This window comes from Helianthus annuus, chromosome 16 (assembly GCF_002127325.2).
Source record: "Helianthus annuus cultivar XRQ/B chromosome 16, HanXRQr2.0-SUNRISE, whole genome shotgun sequence".
Lineage (NCBI taxonomy): Eukaryota > Viridiplantae > Streptophyta > Magnoliopsida > Asterales > Asteraceae > Helianthus > Helianthus annuus.
Genome location: NC_035448.2, coordinates 126,136,619 through 126,160,723, shown reverse-complemented (window position 1 = coordinate 126,160,723; position 24,105 = coordinate 126,136,619). Strand labels below are relative to the sequence as shown.

The window sequence follows — 24,105 nt, the reverse complement described above, 5'->3', positions numbered from 1 at the left end:
CGTCGTTATCAATCGGCAACAAAGTTACCGGAAAACAGCGGCGTGGTTAGCTGACGTGTGCCAACTTGGTCCCACGTGTCCCCTATATACACCTGTACTGGTCCCACCTGTCCCTTGTACACCCTACATATTCCTTGTATTTGTCCACGACCTCTCCTCTCTCGTCAGCTACCTTCCTTCCTAGTTCCCCAACTATTCCAGTGGGCCCCACTGTGACATGTCACGTGACCATTACATACAAACTACTATATATACCCCTTTTACCCCTTATTTGCTCCTCACTTCAAAACCCTAACTTCTCTCTCTCATCATATACAAACTGTTTATGTATAAAGAACACTCACTAGCTTATTATTTATAGCGCAATTTTTAATCCCTGAAGTGCAAGAATTTCAGTTACTCAATGGCAGTTGATGCTTTGTGTTCGCCATTGGGACCGCCGGCGTGTGAGAAAGACGCAAAGGCGCTTCAGTTCATTGAGGAGATGACTAGAAGCGCCGATGCTGTTCAAGAGAGCGTTCTGGCTGAGATTCTCAGTCGGAACGCCCAGACGGAGTATCTCCGTATGTATAATCTTGACGGAGCTACCGACCGGGAATCTTTTAAGTCGAAGATTCCGATGGTAACTTATGAGGATCTTCAGCCTATCATCCAACGTATCGCCAATGGCGATCGGTCTCCCATTCTGTCATCTCATCCTATTTCAGAATTTCTTACTAGGTGAGACATAATTGAGTTGAAATAAGTGAAAACATATATACAAATTATCTGGAGATTTAGAGTTTGACTTAATTTTGTTTGTTTTACAGCTCGGGTACATCCGCGGGTGAGCGAAAGCTCATGCCCACGATTCAGGAAGAGTTGGATCGACGCCAGCTACTTTACAGTCTTCTAATGCCAGTAATGAACCTGTAAGTTTGCATTCATTAAACACAAAAAAAAAAAAAATTGTAAGAAATATTGACGCGTTGACCGTTGACCGTTTTTTTTTCTAACGAGATTGTAATTGGTTGTGATAGGTACATGCCCGGATTAGACAAGGGAAAAGGACTATACTTTTTGTTTGTCAAGTCCGAAACCAAGACACCGGGTGGGTTAATGGCCCGACCCGTTTTAACCAGCTACTACAAAAGCAACCATTTCAAGACCCGGGCTTTTGACCCGTATAACGTGTACACGAGCCCGAATGAGGCGATTCTTTGCCCAGATTCGTTTCAAAGCATGTATTCGCAGATGTTATGCGGTCTCTACGAGCGTAAACAAGTCCTTAGGCTTGGTGCCATCTTTGCTTCGGGTCTGCTCCGTGCCATCCGGTTCCTCCAGCTTAATTGGCAGGAACTGGCACATGATATCCGAACCGGAACACTTAACTTGAAGATATCCGATTCGGATATCAGAGGATGCATGGCACGTGTGCTACGATCAGACCCGGAGCTTGCAAATTTTATTGAATCCGAATGCTCGAAGGAAAATTGGGAAAGAATTATTACACGAATTTGGCCAAACACCAAGTATTTAGAGGTGATTGTCACCGGTGCAATGGCGCAGTACATTCCAACTTTGGATTACTATAGCGGCGGGTTACCGAAAGTTTGTACAATGTATGCTTCATCCGAGTGTTACTTCGGGCTCAATCTGAACCCGATGTGCAAACCGTCAGAAGTTTCATACACCATCATGCCAAACATGGCGTACTTTGAGTTTCTCCCACACGACCCGAACTCCCCAACCGTGACTAGCGACAAACTAGTCGACCTAGTGAACGTGGAAGTCGGAAAAGAATACGAGTTAGTAATCACCACCTACGCAGGACTATGCAGGTACCGCGTAGGCGACATACTCAGAGTCACGGGGTTCCACAACTCCGCCCCACAGTTTAGTTTTATCAGAAGAAAAAACGTCCTCCTCAGTATCGACTCTGACAAAACTGACGAGGCGGAGTTGCAGTCCGCAGTGGACAATGCCTCAGTGGTGTTGAACGAATTCAACACCACTGTGGTAGAGTACACCAGCTACGCGGATACCAAAACCATCCCTGGCCATTATGTCATATACTGGGAGTTGTTAAGTAAAGACTCATCAAAGTTTCCAACCCAAGACGTGCTCGAAAAATGTTGTTTAGCAATGGAGGAGTCGTTGAACTCGGTTTACCGACAGGGTCGGGTGGAGTGCAATTCGATCGGGCCGTTGGAGATCCGGGTAGTGAAAAATGGTACATTTGAAGAACTTATGGATTATGCCATATCAAGAGGTGCTTCAATAAATCAATACAAAGTTCCAAGGTGTGTAAACTTTACACCAATCACAGAGCTGCTTGACTCCAGAGTGGTGTCATCGCATTTTAGTCAAAGGTTGCCTCATTGGACACCGGAACGACGTCGTTGAACAGGTGATTGTTTAGTTGTCACACGAAACCGACTATTACAAGTCAAATGTAAGAAAGATTCGTTGGCTTAGGATTTTTTTTTTTTTTTTGTGGGTGATTAGTTATTTTATTACGTCACCTAATTGTGGGTGTAGTTTTAGGTGATTAAGGACGTTTGAAGAAAACAAAACAGGTTTCTTTTATATGTTTTGTTGTACGAACATAAGTACCTTTACTGTATGCGTCTGCTTGTGTAGTAGGTTTTATTTTGAGAAATTGAAACTCTTCGTTTTATCATATTGGTGGAATCGATGGATAATGGATGAGGAAAAAAATGACTACCAAAATTTGTAAAACTTCTTGAGACACTTTATCGCTTTTTGATATATATATAGAGGCCGGTTATTATACAATATGGGTTTACGTATATTGCGTACACGATTGTTTTTTAACATGCAAGTTTTTCTTTAACATGAGATTTCCTCATATATTACAACATGCTATTTGTTTGTCTGTAACATGCGATATTTCTATATATATAGGATGAGGATCATTACAGAACATCAATTTTTGCGAGAACAAAAAGAACATCTCTATATCAGAAAGCTCATTTACGAGTAATAAAGATTCATATGTTATTATATGATCGAGAAAGTTGATAGTGGCATTTGTTTATGTTTTAAACTATAGTGACAAATATGTGTATATATGATATACTTGTGATTGGCTATATCATGTTACATTTATGCATAAATTACACAACACGTCATAAACAAATGAGTACGTTACTTTAAATGATCTTTAATATCCATTTAATTACAATCTTAAATTATATGGAGTTATGAACATGGATATTAATATATATGATGTTGATTAATGATTAGAAATTAAAATCATTAAATATCATTTTTTTCCCATTTAATTCATTCTTTATTAATTTTAATTCATTCTTATTAATATCTTTTAATTAGAAATTTGATTAATTCTTATTACTTTAAATGATCTTTAATATTTTTTTTTTCTAGACATGACAAGCAAATTAATATGAGCTTAATCTCTTTAACACTCACACACACATATATGTATACGTATAATGTCCTAGGATTGTGTGTGATTTATATATGTAATTGATATGCATATAAATTGTGAATAATTAACATGCATATAACTTGCTTATGGGTAGATATTACGGATTTCATTTGTTTAGCAATACTTCTGTTGGTCTCATTGTTTTAGATAACATACATGTTATGTGTATTGCCTTTTGACAAGTTAAATGTGCTAAATAAATTAATATAAATATAAATTTCATTGGTAGCTGGTTACCAAAACAACTACGCTGAGATAAACATTGTTATGCTTTAGTGATTTGATATTTCAGCTTGTTACAATGCTATGCATAGTCAACATAATTAATTGTATTGTTATTCTTCTAATTGCTTGTTGTTGCTAAACAAATATTAATAGACATTGATATAGTCATTAGAAGTGTGCCCTCACATGGAAATGATGAAAAATAGCTATGAAAATAATTAGTGGACTTTAGCTTAAGTAAACTACTCTGATGTTAGTTACTTAAATTGATAGATAATAATTCATTTGAGTTAGTGTTGATGGTCACATGAATCCTAAATCAATGATGAGAACCCGAAGTTCTCCTAAATGTATACAAAGTCCCGTTTGTTTTTAATAATGATTTTTCAAGTTCAACCCAAACTTTAGTTCATCACACTTGGCGTTTTTGGCTAATATATAGCCTAGTGATGGAAAACCTTATGAATAGTACATGTTTTCCATCTAAATAAAGGCTAAAACTATAATATTTCACGTGGTAGTGACGCTATTAATACTATTTCACGTGTTAATAGCATATTAAATGCTCCAGAAGAGCATCGATAGTTTACCCGCTGATATCGAATTTTGTAATTCATAATGCATCATATTCTAATGTATACCGAAGAAATTTATTAAGTTTCCACTATGTTTGAATGAAAAGTCATCACCTTGGAATGGTGTAAAAGAAAATGTACTAAATATCTAAAATATATCATATAGCAAATATGGCCAGAAGACTATATTAGAAGTTACTAGAAATGATACTAATTTTCCACAATATTCCATTAAATCAAATATTGTGAGTAACCAGAAGTTACTAGAATATTTATACGTTCACCACATGGCATGACCAAATAGGTCATCAAGATAGCATCATGATATGCTAAACAATCAAACATGCTAACCGGTACCTTAGCACCTCTAAGTAATCTAAAAACATTGCTCTCAGAATGCCTTATCATATGTTTAGTTAGTTTTTTTTGTGGCAAATAAATTTTTATGTCCTTCCAAACAATAGACTCCTACAAACAATCTCTCTTATATGGGACCATTGAAATGTACAGTTGTGTGGATTGTGGCATTCATACATGGTTATATCTGAGTTTTTAGCTACCTGTGTGTAGCATATGCCCAACACTATAGAACGTTGTTTTTTTGACATGGTTTAACACTGTTCTTTGACAACCCCTTCTGTAGGGACCATTGTTGGGCACAATGTGAAATATAGTGAGAGGCATACGTAGTCGAGACGGAATTCGTCGATTGATTATATCAATTCAAAACCAACTGCTTATCACAAATACCCCCCATTACAACTGTTCTCCTGAAGAGAACCAAGTTTCCTTTTTTTTATATATATATTTTGTTGTGCAGCCTATGTACCAATAGCACCACCATAACATATAAAATGGGATATGTACATCGTATTCCCAGTCTTAGGGGGAGACAAGAAAATGAAAGACTGGTAACATAAAAAAAATGCATCATATTATATATCGACCCCTGAAGTGGTCAATGCAAATCTGAAGTCCAAAAGAAAGAGCATGTATTTGCAAATAATAACAAATGAAATACAAGATGCATTCACTAACACAAATAAGGTGACAAAGTCACATATACCAGCTTAAACTTATCTGCTCGAATGGAAGTACTCACAAAATGATTATCATATTAATAAATTGTGAGAGATAAATCGGTTCCAAAAAGATAAAACCCGCAAACACAAAAAGAGCAGAGTAACGCAGTTGGTGTAACCCCAAAAGAGGTGGCACACAAAACACCATAAGTGGTTGCATACAAAACCCCAGAAGTGGTTGCATAGTAAACCTTAAAGAAGGTTGTTGTCAAAACCCCAAAAGAGGCTAATGGAGTTCTAAAAGAAACTCTAGTACCAAACAAATATGAGATCGTGATGAATTATGTACAAAATAAGTACAATATGGAACCGTAACGAAACACGTGTAAAATGATATATTTGATTATGCTATTGCAATAGATGTAATCGATGAAAAAAAAGATTACATATATAGAAAGTGTGCAAGAGTGTACGCACACAAATAGCCAAAATGGCTACATGACTTAAGGTTGAACTAAATTTGCTCGACAAACTAAACGTTTTCGAACCAGCAGTTCGAACACCCATAGACGTCAAACCAGTAAGTAATAAATGGGTGTCTTTAAATAAAAGGAAACGTAAATAATGAGTTTTTGCGATGTAAGGCACGCATTTTAACATAAAGATTTTTCCCAAATCCCAGCAGTTGATTACGAGGAAACGTATACCCCTGTAGTGGATGCGATAATCTTTAGATGTTTAAGCGGCCTAGCAATCTCAGAATGACTTCAGATAAAACAACTTATGGATGTCATCACCGTATACATGTACGAGACAATTGCAAATAACATCTGTATGAAAACCCATGAAGGATTAAAAATGCTCAAAGCATTATGAAACAATAACCCCATGTCACACCCCGATTTCCACGTGTATCACCGGTGGGCCCGGTGGGGGATTACCGTGACGTAGTTGGCAACAATATAGTCAAACCACAATATATGAATGCACAGTGGAAGCATAAAGATAAATATAATTCAACCATTTACTGTAATATCAAATGTATCACAAGTAGTTGAATAGTATCCACAGGATGGATCAAAATAGATAAAAATATTGTTCAACAGATAGACATCAAGCTTGCGAGACTTCCTTAGATGCTAGGGAGCTACTACCAGCCAATTACGTGTAGTACCTGCACTTAATCTTTTTGGAAAAATACGTTAGTTTACACTGGTAAATACAATCAACTGACTCATTTTGTATAAATGGTTGAAAATTGGTTTGGATGCGCTTGGCATAAACATGTTTATTTAACTTGGGAGAATTATTTAAAATTATAATCTTGTGAACGAATTACATGTTCCTTTTATGCGTTCAGTAGCCCGGATCGTGCCGGGTTAAAGATCAATAGACACACCACATTGCGTAAAACCAAGGTGGGTAAACCATCGGCTACGTCTTTCAATAGTATAGACATCATACCGGGTGTACGCCTACACCCGGGTGTCGAGGTCGTGGCCATTTCGTAAAATGATGCCAAGGATATCCGGGACATGGTCATTAACCCCCCAAAGGCTTTTAAGTAACAAGACTGTTTAAATGAGCCGATCAAACTATTCAATTAACCACCTAAGCGATGGAATTATTTGATGCTCAATCAAGCGGTATTTTATATACCGTAACCCAAGCCCGTATAAGGGAAATTAAGTTAAAAGTATTTACCTTTGCAATGTATATTCCTTAATCAATTAAGTCACTGATATCTTTTACTGGGGCTCCTTATTCTGGAACGAAGGTTTTAAAATAACCTATTAGAATCCTAACGGGTCTCTTTTATTAGCCGTAGCCTAGACCGGTTAGTTTCGAGGGATAGATATGGTTTAATCTCGTGAAAGGCGAAAACCGTGAATGGAATGTGATTCTGACCCAACAAGTTCGGAGACTTGTTTTATATGGGTTTAATATTCACACTCTGGATTTTGGAGTCGAAACGATATGGTTTGACCCGTATCGGCTAATTTATGTAAACTAGTTACATAAGCCGAACCGTGCGCGCGATAGGCGCAACGGGTAACCGTAGGAGTCCTACACTGTTTTCCTAAGTCAATATACCTTAAAGAGGTTGTGGTATCAGTAGGATACCTTCCATAATGCCCGTAACGAGTTTTAGTTCATTATACGCCCCGTAGGGGTTTTCCGGTCATTTTAAAGACTTTGAAAGGGATTTCTGAGTTCTACAGGAAACTTGAGTTTCCTGATCAGTTTAACAAGTCTAAAATATCTTATTTATTATTTAAAATCAGTAGCAACTGGAATCGGGTCAAAAGACCTTGTAGAACTCAAGTTTTGGCCGAAAAGGGCATATTCGGTATTTACCGAACCGTAGCCATAACCGCAGGTTATGAGCAGGTTAAAATTTATTAAAAATCTTTAAAAATCCCAAAATATTATTTTATTATAGTGGGTAAAAGTTTTGGTGACCAAATCTTGGTTTAGGTAGGCGTTATGCTAATTGCGCCGTTTATTATAAAAGTTTCTTATAAATGCGCTATTTAGCATAACTCCCATTCTAGACCTTGGATTGGCGTGAAACTTTCGGGACATGTTTAGAATTTAGTAAGCAAGGTTATGGTCCCTTCACGTGTCCGAAATACTCGTTTTATTTTAAAAAGGGCGTTACGGTCAACTTTTAAGTAATTAACGGAAATGCGTAAAAGACTCGGACAAACGACGAACCGGTCACAGAGGGTGATACCATCACGTGACCTGGTCCTAAGAGAGTCCTAAGGCATATCTACATTGTACTAAAACGGGTCAGAACTGAAGTCAAAGCAAAAGTCAAACTTTTGCGACATTCGGTTCCGAACCGGGTCAATATAGCAAATGGCCGGATCAAACGAGCGTAAACAAGTTTATATACTTATTATCATGTTTTATGAGTGTCTAAACAGGTTGCATATCGTTTACATTACAGATTATGCAAGAATCGCAAAAATAGCTTTCTGTTGACTTTTTAAGTACGCGTTTGACTCGACATTTGAACTAGTTGGAGTGGTGATCATGGGGAACCCTTTCAGAGGTTTATTACCCACATAAATACCAACACATAACCACTTTTGATTCGACATAAGACTGAGCCATTAAGGATTTATCTTGAAGTCAAACCGTAGTTACGACGGTTCGATTTTTAGCTATAATACTAAGTAAAACTTAACCACAAAGGATATAAATGACTTACAGAAGTTTGACACGAAATAGGATGCTAAGAGAAAGCTTTGAGAGCTCCAAGTATGATCAGAAGAGTGTGTTTGAGGTGTGGTGAACATATGCACACAATGTGTCTATTTATAGTGTTCAAATGGCTCTTAGATCATTACACAATAGCCTACAAGTGATCATGGATGAATGGCATGTGTCTCTAGGTGTTATGGGTCGAGTAGGGGGCGCCCATGCCTCTGGGAAACCCATCCTTAATTGTTTTACCGCTTTAAACAGCCAACAGCCAACTTTCTGTCGCTGGGCATCGCTTACGGACCGTATGGCTTAGGCCTTGCGGTCCGTAAGCCTGTGGCGGATCTCAGTTAATCATTCACTTCCTTACGGTCCGTAAGGCATGACCCTTGCGGTCCGTAAGGGTTAAGAAAAATATCTTTTTGAATCTTTTATAATGATTATGAAGATCTTTGGTAATTAATACCCTGACCTTTCGGGTTTGAAGGGGTAACTTTGCGATATGGCCCTCGGTTAATTATAATCAAGGACCTCGCGTTATTTACCTGTGCTGTTAAGCCCCTGGATAGTTTACTTATTATCCGAGAAGCCTTAATTTATATAGTTGACGCTTTGAACCCCTCTCGTACGAATTTGGTCATAAGTTTCTCGTTTTAAAACGGAACTTCGCGGAATTTATATATTATATTCTAGTGAGCGTATTTTACTGTTACAAGGCTTCGGGTATGTCAAAGGGTCACTCAGAGGTATAATTAAACATGTTGACACAGTTAACCCCCGCAGCTTGTAATCTCTCACTTTCTTCCGCGTTTCGCTTCCGTACGATCCATGATTTATTCGTTTTAAGGTACGAGCATCTTTTAGGGTTACTATATAGTATATTTACCCTTGGTTGACATTTATAACCCTCGAATTTACATACTTTCAAGGTTTGTCAATATTAGTCCTTTATTAAATATTAAATGCCACGTGTAAACTCAAGACACGTGTCAATACATTATTGGACTCAAAATTTCGAGGTGTTACATCCTCACCCCCTTAAAATAAATCTCGGCCCGAGATTTACTCGAACAAATAGGGATATTTTTCCTTCATCGTGGATTCAACTTCCCACGTGAATTCGGGACCTCTACGGGCATCCCATTTAACTTTAACTATCGGCACATGTTTTCTTCGGAGCTTTTTCACCTGTCGGTCTTCAATCGACAAAGGCTTCTCCACAAACTTAAAGCTCTCATCTATATGCACATCTGTGTGTGGGATCACCAATGATTCATCAGCGAAACACTTCTTTAGATTGCAGATGTGGAACACATTATGAATTCCATTGAGCTCTTCTGGTAAGTTTAATTTATAGGCAACTGACCCGACCCGTTCGATAACCTCAAAAGGTCTTATGTATCGCGGGCTCAATTTACCCTTCTTACCGAAACGCATCACCCCCTTCCAGGGTGATACCTTTAGTAACACTTTTTCACCTACCTCAAAGTGAAAATCCTTACGCTTCGGATCAGCGTAACTTTTCTGCCTATCGCGGGCAGCTTTGAGACGTTCTCGGATCTGGACAATCTTGTCCGTTGTCTCGAAAACTATCTCTGGTCCTGATAATTGGACCTCTCCCACTTCCGCCCAACAAACAGGCGATCTACACTTCCTACCGTATAATGCCTCGAAAGGCGCAACCTTTATGCTGGTATGGTAGCTATTGTTGTAGGAGAATTCGATTAGGGGTAGGTTCTTATCCCAACTACCGCCTAGATCGATAGCACATGCTCGCAGCATGTCCTCTAACGTCTGAATAGTACGCTCACTCTGACCATCTGTCTGAGGATGGTAAGCCGTACTAAAGTTCAAACGCGTGCCCAAAGATTGTTGAAAACTCTTCCAGAAATGAGACGTGTATCTAGTATCCTTGTCAGAGATAATAGACACAGGTATGCCATGTAAAGCGACAATCTTATCAACATATAACTGGGCCAAAGTATCGGAGCTATAAGTCTCCTTGATGGGTAAGAAATGAGCTGACTTAGTCAGTCGATCGACTATAACCCATATTGTGTCGTTTCCTTTGCTCGTTTTTGGTAACTTGGTGATAAAATCCATAGTTACACACTCCCATTTCCATTCAGGAAGTTCAGGCTGTTGTAGCAAGCCAGATGGCTTTTGATGCTCAGCTTTGACTTGCGCACAAGTCAAGCATTTGGCTACATAAGCGGCTACAGACTTTTTCAAGCCTATCCACAAATAGTTTGCCTTTAAATCCTGATACATTTTATCTGCTCCAGGGTGGACAGAATATTTGGAGCTATGGGCTTCCTGGAGGATAACATCTCGTAGTCCTCCATAAATAGGAACCCATATCCGCCCATTCAATCTCAAAAGTCCATCTTTGTGGAGAGTCAACTGCTCCTCAGTTACTCCTAACTTTTCCTTAGGATAATTAGCTTCCAACACAGCCTCTCGTTGTGCAGCTAATATCCTTTCAATCAAGTTATTCCTTACTTCCATCCTCCTCGCATTGATTCGGATGGGTTTTATCCTTTCTTTCCGGCTCAGGGCGTCAGCGACTACATTCGCCTTGCCGGGATGGTACCTGATTTCACAATCATAATCATTCAAGGTCTCCATCCAACGGCGTTGCCTCATGTTTAGCTCCTTCTGATTGAACAAATGTTGAAGGCTTTTGTGATCTGAATAGATCACAAACTTGATTCCATATAAATAATGCCTCCATAGTTTTAGTGCGAATACAACGGCACCCAGCTCCAAATCATGGGTGGTGTAATTCTTTTCGTGCACCTTCAACTGTCTTGAAGCATAGGCAATCACCTTGCCTTTCTGCATGAGCACACACCCCATGCCAGTGTGCGACGCGTCGCAGTAGACTACGAACTCTTCGGTACCTTCCGGTAGCGTCAACACAGGAGCGTTGCTCAGCCTTTGTTTCAAAATATCAAAGGATTCTTGCTGCTTAGGGCCCCAAATAAACTTTTCCTTCTTCTTGGTTAGAGAAGTTGATGGCGCAGCAATCCTTGAGAAGTTTTCAATGAATCTCCGGTAGTATCCTCCTAATCCCAGGAAACTACGGATCTCTGTGGGCGTCTTTGGCTCTTGCCAATTCATGACCGCCTCTACTTTAGCGGGATCCACCTGGATACCACTTTCACTTACGACATGTCCAAGAAATTGGACTTCTCGTAGCCAGAATTCACATTTAGAGAATTTGGCATAGAGTTTCTCGCGATGCAGTAACTCGAGAATACATCGTAGGTGTTTCTCATGGTCGGCTTTATTCCTTGAATAGATAAGGATTTCGTCGATGAAAACGATGACAAATTTGTCCAAGTACGGCTTACAGACGCGATTCATGAGATCCATGAACGCAGCCGGTGCATTTGTGAGCCCAAAAGGCATCACTAGGAACTCGTAGTGACCGTAGCGAGTCCTAAATGCTGTTTTGTGTACGTCTTCATCTCTGACCTTCAGCTGATGGTAGCCCGACCTCAAGTCGATCTTTGAGAAATAGCTAGCCCCTTGCAATTGGTAAAACAAATCGTCGATTCTTGGCAATGGGTATCTATTCTTGATCGTGACTTTATTAAGTTCACGATAATCGATGCACAGACGCATCGATCCGTCCTTTTTCTTTACAAACAGGACAGGTGCTCCCCAGGGAGACGAACTAGGCTTGATGAATCCTTTTGCTAACAGTTCATCCAGTTGGGTTCTTAATTCCTTCATTTCAGTCGGTGCCAGCCTGTATGGTGCTCTAGCAATGGGAGCTGCTCCAGGAATGATATCTATCCTGAATTCCACCTGCCTATCTAGTGGCAACCCAGGTAGGTCTTCAGGGAATACTTCTGGATACTCCGAAATGACAGGAATGTCTTCTACCCTTGCTTTGGGTTCTTCAATAATTACTTGTGCCATGTAGATGACACAGCCCCTTTTTAAGCACCTTGAAGCTTTAAGCATAGATACGTTCTCAGGCAGTCCATACTGCGTATCCCCTCGAATGGTGAGCGATTCACCAGTCGGGGCCTTTAGCACAATTTGTTTTCTATTGCAGACTATCTGGGCCTGGTTGTGCGCTAACCAGTCCATGCCCAGAACAATGTCAAAACCAGCTAGATTAAAGGGAAGTAGAGATAGAGGAAAAGAATGGTTCTTAATGGATATCATACATCCCTCTAATGTAGTGGAGACGGTTTCTACAGTGCCGTCTGCTAGCTCTACTTCATACTTTACATTTAGGGTTTTAATAGGTATGTTCAGCAACTTGCAAAATTTTTGGTCTACGAAGGATTTATCAGCTCCTGAATCGAACAGTACTCTTGCAAAAATATTATTCACGAGAAAAGTACCTGTTATTACGTTGTCGTCTTGCAGGGCTTCCTTCACATCCATTTTGAAGACTCTAGCGTTATTCTTTTTGGGTTCGTCAGTCTTCTTGGCGAGTTTGGGGCAGTTGCTCCTGATGTGCCCCTTTTCACTACAGTTGTAGCAGGTCGCGTCCTTGATCTTCTTACAATCCACAGTCTTGTGGTCTTTAGACTTGCACAGTCCACAAGTGTGCGTCTTTGACTGGGATTGTGAGTTTGGCCCAAACCTGCACTTCCCAAAGTGGAATTTCTGGCAGTTCTTGCATTTGGGCTTCTCCCCCGATCGTTGCTCATCCCTTCTCGTCTCGGTCCCTTTCTTGCCATCACCGTTTCCACGGTGTTTCTTTCCTGACCTTCGCGAGGTGTCATCCTCGCGCTTCCTCTTTTCGGCCTCCTTGTTTCTCTGCGATCTCAGTCGGACCGCGTCCATCGTGAGGGACAAAGAGAGGCCAGTCACGGACCTGAAGGTCGTTGGCCGAGAGGCCTTCACACTAGCCTTTATCGCGGGTTCTAACCCCCCGATAAAACGAGCAATCCTCCTTGGTTCCGGGGTGACTAGATAAGGAACCAAGCGAGACATCGTATTGAAGCTCGTCAAGTAGGCCTGGCAGTCCAGATTTGTCATCACCAATGACACAAAATCGGACTCTATTTTCTCCACCTCATGCTGAGGGCAGTAATTTTCCCTGATGAGAGAAACGAATTCCTCCCACGTCATGCTGTAAAGCACAGCTTTTCCTGAGGCCTAAACCAGTGCCCTCCACCAAGCTAGGGCCTCGCCCTTAAATGACTGTGACACAAACTTCACAACATCCCTCTCAACGCAGCCACTGATGTCCACAACTGTGTCCATCTCGTCCAACCATGTCATACATTCGACAGCACCCTTCTCCCCCGTAAAGTCTCGGGGTTTACAAGATACGAAGTACTTGTACGTGCAGCCCCTAGCACGGGAAGCATCAGTATACTCCCGTTCGCGACGAATACTATTTTCGTTCGACGAGTGATTGTCGCCGTCTTTCTTGGGTTTGGACGAGTGTTTATCGTCGTCCTTCTTTGGTTTGGATAGTGGTTTGCTGTGGGATTTTGATTGTGTCTTGGTTTTTGATGGTGGTTTGGAAACTGTTCTGCTTCGGGATTCTGTATATTGTCGATCCAGAGCTGCTTGCACAGCATTGTCGACAAGTGCCTTAAGTTAAGCGCCCGTTAGATTTATTTGGGCATTATCATACTCATCTTCATTTGTATGATTACTTCCTTCATTAGGATTCGCCATAGTAGCTTATATCTGCTGCAGAAGATAATGAAAATTCTATTTAGGAGTTTGTCATTGAATTGTCTTTTATGGCAATTCATTAACCATGGTATTGAAGACCATATCGGGTTAATTTGTTACTCACTTTACATTTAGGATTTGAACATACTTACCTTAATCACAATTAATATTGCTAGTGGCACAAAAGCCTAGTCACGAGGACGTTATTATAATATTAGCCGAGATTTCAGAGAATCACGGCATGAAGGTTTGAACCGTAGTCCTTTTACTTCTTCTGACAGGGAGTCCTAAACCACCACTGTCTTTTGTCTTACTATGACAACAATTATGGCCCATAGGCACTACATCACTAACGGATGTTTGATAATTCGGCCCTTAGGCACTACATCTCTAATGGATGTTTAACAAATGATCATCTTTATTGATGATTCCACCCATGATCTATTATATCATTAATTTGGGCCTTGGAATCCTTTAAGGGACTCTTGTATAAGAATGACGTGTGTGACTTTAACGAATCACATCTGTCATGATTTGTTAACATGCTTACAGAGGTTAACAGGGAATCAGAATCTTTTCAATTAGGTCTTACCATCTTGGCCGGATCTTAAAAGACACCTGGCTAGGTTTCACTCTAAGATTCTTTATTTAGGCAGATCAAATTAAAAGGAATGGTTTTGATTTATTTCATATATAGTGATAACAAAATGAAATTCATAATATAACATTCCATAATTTTAATACGATTACACACCGCCCTAAACGGGACTTTTAAATAGTACGTACCTACATAGAGGTTTTAAAACAAGAGATAAGTCCACGCAGGGACTAATACCAGATAAGTGTCCATGCAAGGACTAAAAGATAAGTCCACGTAGGGACTGAAATACGATAAATGTCCACGCATGGACTTCTTTTAAAATAAACATCACCTTAGAACATACATAAGGACTAATGGTCACGTTTCTTCTTCTTGCCTTTTAGTAGGTTTGCTAAGCCCTTGAGGAATCCTCGGTGGCTCTTGCGTTCTTCCTCGAATTCTCTCTCCACACGGCTCAAACGGTGGAGTATTTCTTCTTGTTCGGGAGGAGAGAAACGTGGTTGTGGCGCCTGTTGCGGAACTGGAGGTCTGGGAGGTGCTGGATGCCCATAAGCTGAGTAGTCCGGTGTTCCCATGTTCCCATGAGCTCCGTCGGGATATCGTGCATTATACCTGGCCGACACCACATATGGGTCGCGCTCATAGTTGTAGTTGTAATGTGCTTGCGATGACGGTTCGAACGGGTTGTAAGCCGTTGGACCCGTGTACGCAGGTATTGGGTGGTCATACCCAAATGGTGGCGAAGTTGGTGCAGCTGGTGCGGAGTTCGCCTCCTGTACAGGACTTGAAGGTCCTTCTTCTTGTAGTGGCGGGTAGTGGCTACTACTAGAGTGTCGAGGGGTGCTGAAGTGGAAATCCCCTGCTCCTCGTGTGGACATACGGGCATTTGTCCTCCTACGCCTTGGCAGATCAGGCATTACTGGCTGTGCCGGTGGCGGAGGTGGTGGCGTAACTGCCACGAAATGTGGATCCTCGGAGGGATCTCGCGGATGTTGCGGCTGTTGCGGCTGTTGTGATGACTGTGGCGTATGGTACCACTCGTGTCGGTCGAACAACGCTTGAAAGCTATCAGGTCCCTGATAGGGTATGCCATGGAAGGATGACCCATCAGAGACTTCTATTGGATGCGTGGGCGTACCACGAGCAGGTTCTGTCGGATCAGTATCTTCGTCCATATGATCTTCGGAGAAGTGGTCTTGTGGCCCTAACGGAACAAAGCCTGAAGGTTCCTGGATGTAGTCAGCTGGATTAAACTGACCTCTGAAGTATGGAGTAGGGTCGTCAAAATTTCGGTGTGATATCGAACGCTGTAGGGGTATGAAGGAGGGTTGTGGGTTGTTGGGGTCATTCTCGGAATTTGGCCCGAATGAGTGCCGGTATGATGGCGTCGAGCTGTGCGAGGTGGAATGCCTCGCAGGTTCGTAAAGGTCTCTTCGCCTTTGCGGTTCTTCACTCCTTGTGGTTGAAGGAGCTCGCGTATTTGAAGGTCCGGCTTCGTGATCGTGATGAGTAACAATCTCTCCTCTGCCTCTTCTTCCCCTTCCTCTTCCTCGGAAAATCACTGGCGGCATATTTCCTGCTTTTTAAAACTTTAAATACCATAATAAAAAGGAAAAGACAAATTTGGAATAGCAATTCGAATTTGTCCTATGTTCTTGTCTAGACTCAAGTACGTGCAATTGTGTCACTGAGATTAAACACGTTAGGATAGTGTTTAATTCACTCAATGTTGGCTCTGATACCAACCTGTCACACCCCGATTTCCACGTGTATCACCGGTGGGCCCGGTGGGGGATTACCGTGACGTAGTTGGCAACAATATAGTCAAACCACAATATATGAATGCACAGCGGAAGCATAAAGATAAATATAATTCAACCATTTACTGTAATATCAAATGTATCACAAGTAGTTGAAGAGTATCCACAGGATGGATCAAAATAGATAAAAATATTGTTCAACAGATAGACATCAAGCTTGCGAGACTTCCTTAGATGCTAGGGAGCTACTACCAGCCAATTACGTGTAGTACCTGCACTTAATCTTTTTGGGAAAATACGTCAGTTTACACTGGTAAATACAATCAACTGACTCATTTTGTATAAATGGTTGAAAATTGGTTTGGATGCGCTTGGCATAAACATGTTTATTTAACTTGGGAGAATTATTTAAAATTATAATCTTGTGAACGAATTACATGTTCCTTTTATGCGTTCAGTAGCCCGGATCGTGCCGGGTTAAAGATCAATAAACACACCACATTGCGTAAAACCGAGGTGGGTAAACCATCGGCTACGTCTTTCAATAGTATAGACATCATACCGGGTGTACGCCTACACCCGGGTGTCGAGGTCGTGGCCATTTCGTAAAATGATGCCAAGGATATCCGGGACATGGTCATTAACCCCCCAAAGGCTTTTAAGTAACAAGACTGTTTAAATGAGCCGATCAAACTATTCAATTAACCACCTAAGCGATGGAATTATTTGATGCTCAATCAAGCGGTATTTTATATACCGTAACCCAAGCCCGTATAAGGGAAATTAAGTTAAAAGTATTTACCTTTGCAATGTATATTCCTTAATCAATTAAGTCACTGATATCTTTTACTGGGGCTCCTTATTCTGGAACGAAGGTTTTAAAATAACCTATTAGAATCCTAACGGGTCTCTTTTATTAGCCGTAGCCTAGACCGGTTAGTTTCGAGGGATAGATATGGTTTAATTGTGTGAAAGGCGAAAACCGTGAATGGAATGTGATTCTGACCCAACAAGTTCGGAGACTTGTTTTATATGGGTTTAATATTCACACTCTGGATTTTGGGGTCGAAACGATATGGTTTGACCCGTATCGGCTAATTTATGTAAACTAGTTACATAAGCCGAACCGTGCGCGCGATAGGCGCAACGGGTAACCGTAGGAGTCCTACACTGTTTTCCTAAGTCAATATACCTTAAAGAGGTTGTGGTATCAGTAGGATACCTTCCATAATGCCCGTAACGAGTTTTAGTTCATTATACGCCCCGTAGGGGTTTTCCGGTCATTTTAAAGACTTTGAAAGGGATTTCTGAGTTCTACAGGAAACTTGAGTTTCCCGATCAGTTTAACAAGTCTAAAATATCTTATTTATTATTTAAAATCAGTAGCAACTGGAATCGGGTCAAAAGACCTTGTAGAACTCAAGTTTTGGCCGAAAAGGGCATATTCGGTATTTACCGAACCGTAGCCATAACCGCAGGTTATGAGCAGGTTAAAATTTATTAAAAATCTTTAAAAATCCCAAAATATTATTTTATTATAGTGGGTAAAAGTTTTGGTGACCAAATCTTGGTTTAGGTAGGCGTTATGCTAATTGCGCCGTTTATTATAAAAGTTTCTTATAAATGCGCTATTTAGCATAACTCCCATTCTAGACCTTGGATTGGCGTGAAACTTTCGGGACATGCTTAGAATTTAGTAAGCAAGGTTATGGTCCCTTCACATGTCCGAAATACTCATTTTATTTTAAAAAGGGCGTTACGGTCAACTTTTAAGTAATTAACGGAAATGCGTAAAAGACTCGGACAAACGACGAACCGGTCACAGAGGGTGATACCATCACATGACCTGGTCCTAAGAGAGTCCTAAGGCATATCTACATTGTACTAAAACGGGTCAGAACTGAAGTCAAAGCAAAAGTCAAACTTTTGCGACATTCGGTTCCGAACCGGGTCAATATAGCAAATGGCCGGATCAAACGAGCGTAAACAAGTTTATATACTTATTATCATGTTTTATGAGTGTCTAAACAGGTTGCATATCGTTTACATTACAGATTATGCAAGAATCGCAAAAATAGCTTTCTGTTGACTTTTTAAGTACGCGTTTGACTCGACATTTGAACTAGTTGGAGTGGTGATCATGGGGAACCCTTTCAGAGGTTTATTACCCACATAAATACCAACACATAACCACTTTTGATTCGACATAAGACTGAGCCATTAAGGATTTATCTTGAAGTCAAACCGTAGTTACGACGGTTCGATTTTTAGCTATAATACTAAGTAAAACTTAACCACAAAGGATATAAATGACTTACAGAAGTTTGACACGAAATAGGATGCTAAGAGAAAGCTTTGAGAGCTCCAAGTATGATCAGAAGAGTGTGTTTGAGGTGTGGTGAACATATGCACACAATGTGTCTATTTATAGTGTTCAAATGGCTCTTAGATCATTACACAATAGCCTACAAGTGATCATGGATGAATGGCATGTGTCTCTAGGTGTTATGGGTCGAGTAGGGGGCGCCCATGCCTCTGGGAAACCCATCCTTAATTGTTTTACCGCTTTAAACAGCCAACAGCCAACTTTCTGTCGCTGGGCATCGCTTACGGACCGTATGGCTTAGGCCTTGCGGTCCGTAAGCCTGTGGCGGATCTCAGTTAATCATTCACTTCCTTACGGTCCGTAAGGCATGACCCTTGCGGTCCGTAAGGGTTAAGAAAAATATCTTTTTGAATCTTTTATAATGATTATGAAGATCTTTGGTAATTAATACCCTGACCTTTCGGGTTTGAAGGGGTAACTTTGCGATATGGCCCTCGGTTAATTATAATCAAGGACCTCGCGTTATTTACCTGTGCTGTTAAGCCCCTGGATAGTTTACTTATTATCCGAGAAGCCTTAATTTATATAGTTGACGCTTTTAACCCCTCTCGTACGAATTTGGTCATAAGTTTCTCGTTTTAAAACGGAACTTCGCGGAATTTATATATTATATTCTAGTGAGCGTATTTTACTGTTACAAGGCTTCGGGTACGTCAAAGGGTCACTCAGAGGTATAATTAAACATGTTGACACAGTTAACCCCCGCAGCTTGTAATCTCTCACTTTCTTCCGCGTTTCGCTTCCGTACGATTCATGATTTATTCGTTTTAAGGTACGAGCATCTTTTAGGGTTACTATACAGTATATTTACCCTTGGTTGACATTTATAACCCTCGAATTTACATACTTTCAAGGTTTGTCAATATTAGTCCTTTATTAAATATTAAATGCCACGTGTAAACTCAAGACACGTGTCAATACATTATTGGACTCAAAATTTCGAGGTGTTACACCCCATATGTGTTATATATATGAATCTTAAAGGAAACTACTCGTATGTGGTACAGTCGACTATACTCTGAAAAGAGAGGTATAATTTAGATAAAATGGGCTACATCTATGTAAACATCATCGAGAGGGAACTCTCAAACTAAAGAGGAAAATTTTGAATGACCTTTACAAAGTGTAGTTATCCTTGACCTGTAGTTTCGAGTATATATGTACTATTTTTGCTCATCAATCTGACTACATCTAGAAGATGTTATATAGAAAAAGCTCATTCGTTAAGTACATGAACGATTGTCTGATCGCTTGACATAGTAAAAATATTCTTATCAACCCCAAGAAAAGGATGTTGAACCACTTAGTCAAGAAGTACCATACTTAATTACGACCAGAGCATTGACGTATCTTGCAAACAAGACGGCATCTGATATTACGTTGTATTGGTAAGATTACAGTTCTAATCTCAAATGTTGCACTCTTTTTCCCTTCACTAAGTTTTTCCTACTGGGTTTTCCTGGCACGGTTTTTAACGAGGCAGAATTATAAAGCGCATTAAATAATTATTTGACATATTTACAAACTCGAGACACGGGATAGTTCCACAAGAACAATATGGTGTCCTGGGTTATGATTGATATATATTAGACTCGCATAGAGTTCGATCTCAATCCAGATACAAGTTATGAAGGTCGAAGATTTCAGCATATTTAACAAGTATGTAGATTAGAGTTGATCAAGAGAAGCTCAAGTTATACTGTATGAAGACAATGTAGACAACAACACCAAATCAAAGAAGACTACGCCAAATACAAGTCAAGCAATTATCACAGAAGATTGGATTCAACATCATCAAGATATACAAGTAAAATTGAGGGGGAGTAACGTATCCATAATATACACAGTGTATGTACTCTTTTTCTTTAATGAGGCAACATACCTAATCCAGAAGTATTAGGGGGAGACAATACGCGTTGCACTCTTTTTCCCTTAGCTGAGGTTTTGTCCCACTGGGTTTTCCTAGCAAGGTTTTTAACGAGACAGCATCACCAAGCGTATTAAAGAATAGTATATTATCATGTGGATAGTCAAGGGGGAGTGTTATGAATGCATCCATTATTAGTGACTATCCACATTTCTGACTCCCATATCACATTTATGTTTGTATTAATGTTGTAGCCTATATATAGTGGCTCATGTATTTTGTATGAGATATATCAATAAGAAATTCATCTCCCATTCTCTCATTCTCTTATATACATTGCTAATAGGTTCTAGTTATTATACAACAATATGTGCATGATTAATTGAATCAATTGTATCGAAAAAAATGTTTTTAATAAATAAATACTAGTTGAATATTTATATGTAAAACATGTTATTTTTTATAAATAAATACTAGTTGTTGTTTATTCTTATTTGGGAAAGAAAATAATTAGATTTTTTAGTCGAAATTAGCTTGGATCCACTCACGTCCAAAGGGGGGATAGTTAGCCGATGGTTGGCTTAAAAAACGCAACACCTTTTCAAAAACCAAATTAACGAACTATTTATAGCTGAAATTGATCATTTATGAAAATTTAAAAAACCAAAACATTGTACATAGGTTTAATGCTTTAACCAACAAATGAACATAAGCGACCCAACCTCACCCTTAAATACACTTATTCTTCTTTATAATTGATCAGTAGTATGTGTGGTATTTATGGCTTTTTATTTTTTGTGATATGAAAGTAGTTTAAAATTTTGTGTATGATAGTATGAATGTTTTGTGATTAAATTATACTCTTAGGAATTATTTGATAGATGAATAAGTTAAAAAAAGAAGAATAAATAATGTAAAGTATGGACAGTTGTTAAATTAACACAGTTGTTAGGTTGGATTTAATATATCTACAATTGCATGCCTTAATGAGAGGAACGTGAAGTTCATAAATGGATTTGAAATTATAAACCACAATGCACATGCATTTCTTCTCTTTGGACGTTCTTTTATTTGTTTATTTGTGTATTTTAGTTTATAGTATACTTTTCTAATCAATTATTGTTTAATACAATATTGCACCATTAAAATATATATTATCCGGTAAAATAATTAACTGTATATTACAATCCAAGTTTTGGAAACAATAAATGGTCGAGCTTGATTTCTAATAGGTGGTTGGAAGGAAAACCATAATTCAAATTTTGCATTACAAAATACCAGAAGCGAAATTATTTTGAAAATTCACGATCCTATGAAGTAAATCATGATAATTACGTTAAATATGTACATCGTTAAGGTTGCTCTAGCTGAAATTATTATTTTTCATTCTTTTGTATTCTAGCAATCTTGACGTGCTGATGAGTTTTAAGCGCTATAAGCCCACACAGCTTATAGTTGTAAGATTGGGCGTCCCCATAATTAGTTAATACTTACAATGATTTTATTGTACACTTTATGTATGTCAATCATTAATTTACAAACCCAAACATCTAAAAAATAAATTAAAATGTTTTAAGTTCTAAAAGTTGAATAAATTTTTGCTTTAATTATTTAAACTTTTCGGTACGTTTTTATATTTAAAGTTTCATTTTACATAATATGTGAAGCCTTCTAATTGAATTTTAATAATCACATCTTTAGGTGGTTAGTCAGTAATAATCTCACTATAAAATATCGTCATTGGCAATCCCACCTTTAAAAAAAATCTCACTAGACCTCCATTAAAAAAACTTAACTCCATTTTTTTCCAAATTTCAGATTTGATGTTTTAGGGCTTGTTATCATAACGAAGACACGAATCCATTGATGTAAAACTTACATCTAACTGGTGCTCAAATTAGCGTGATTATTATTAACTGAAAGTTTACACACCCGAATTAAATCACCGTTTCAAGGTAAGTTCTACATCAATTGACTCGTATCCTCGTTCTGTTCAAAGTCCTTAAAACATCAATTTGAAATTCAAAAAAAAAAAAAAAAAAAAAAAACTTGGGGGAGTTAAGTTTTTTAAATAGAGGTCCAGTGAGAACTTTTTTTTTTAAAGATGAGACTGTCAATGGTGATATTTTAAAGTAGGATTATTATCGGCCAACCACCTATGAGATTATTAAAATTCAATTTCACTTTATATAATAACTTTAGATAAATTTGCACCTTAACGTTTATTTTTTTGACCTACACCATCAAACAATAACACTTTTTTATAATAAATTTATCTTTGTTTACAAGCAAATCTTTTCTAAATCTTTTTGGCAATTTAGCATATTCCATTTGTTATGATTTTATACCACGAAATTGTTGTTGCTGGTACTAGTTTTACAATTACTATTAGAGTGCTACTGTTACAAATTAAATTTAATGAATGGGGATTATTTAATATGTAATCCGATTTAGTAAATGGGTCATATTACCTTCTGAATGGGGTGTTACAATGACGATGATATGGTTTTAACGAGTCATCCGATTAAGTAAATGTGCCACATTACCTTCTGAATAAGGTGTTACAAGGATGATGATAACAATATCAATACTAATAGCAATAGCAATATATCATTTTTTTTAAATATATAAAAAAAAAAACCAATAGTAAAGACCTAGACAAAACCGACACGTACCGGCCAAAACCCGGTTTTAAACTGGTTAAACCGATCCTTTGACTTTCTTCATCCTAGTTCCAACAAAAACCGGATTTGACATTTGTTTACCAAACTGGAACCGGTTGGTTTGGACAGAATACCCTGTTTGTGCACCAGAATTGGGAAAATGCATTAAGCAATCATTATGATGACCGATCAAAAATCCAAACACAACTGCTGTCTGTTGGTCGTTTTTTCAATCCTTGCTGTTGGGTCGTTAATCACCAGGCCCAAGCCCAACTGCTAGTTTTCAATTTGAGGAATTCGCCTGTAATAATCTCAACCAGATATCTTTAACCATTGACAGTTCCACCTTTAAATATCCCCCCCCCCTCCAACAGTCCCACTTTTCACCTATTTTTCTTACACCGGTTCCCCGTTAAAAAAACTTAACGGAGGTATTTTTTTCCAAATTACAAACAGTTTTTACGGCTTTTGAGCAGAACGACGATACGAGTCCATTGATGTAAAACTTACCTCGAAACGGTGCTCCAAACGATGAAAACGGCGCTTCAATTTGGGTGTTTAAATTTCCAATTAACAAAAATCAAGTCATCTGGAGTACCATTTCAAGGTAAGTTTTACATCAATGGACTTGTATCGTCATTCTGATCAAAAGCCCTAAAAATCTGTTTGTAATTTGGAAAA

General features: G+C 39.0%; 1 protein-coding gene across 1 annotated transcript; it reads left to right on the top strand.

Moving 5' to 3' along the window:
• The first annotated feature begins 275 nt into the window (after window positions 1-275).
• LOC110898943 (probable indole-3-acetic acid-amido synthetase GH3.1) lies at window positions 276-2,662 on the top strand. The gene is made up of 3 exons (XM_022145793.2): window positions 276-720; window positions 810-911; window positions 1,020-2,662. The coding sequence occupies exons 1-3, from the start codon at window positions 404-406 to the stop codon at window positions 2,383-2,385; spliced, it is 1,785 nt and encodes a 594-aa protein (XP_022001485.1). The 5' UTR covers window positions 276-403; the 3' UTR covers window positions 2,386-2,662.
• Window positions 2,663-24,105: the final 21,443 nt, after the last annotated feature.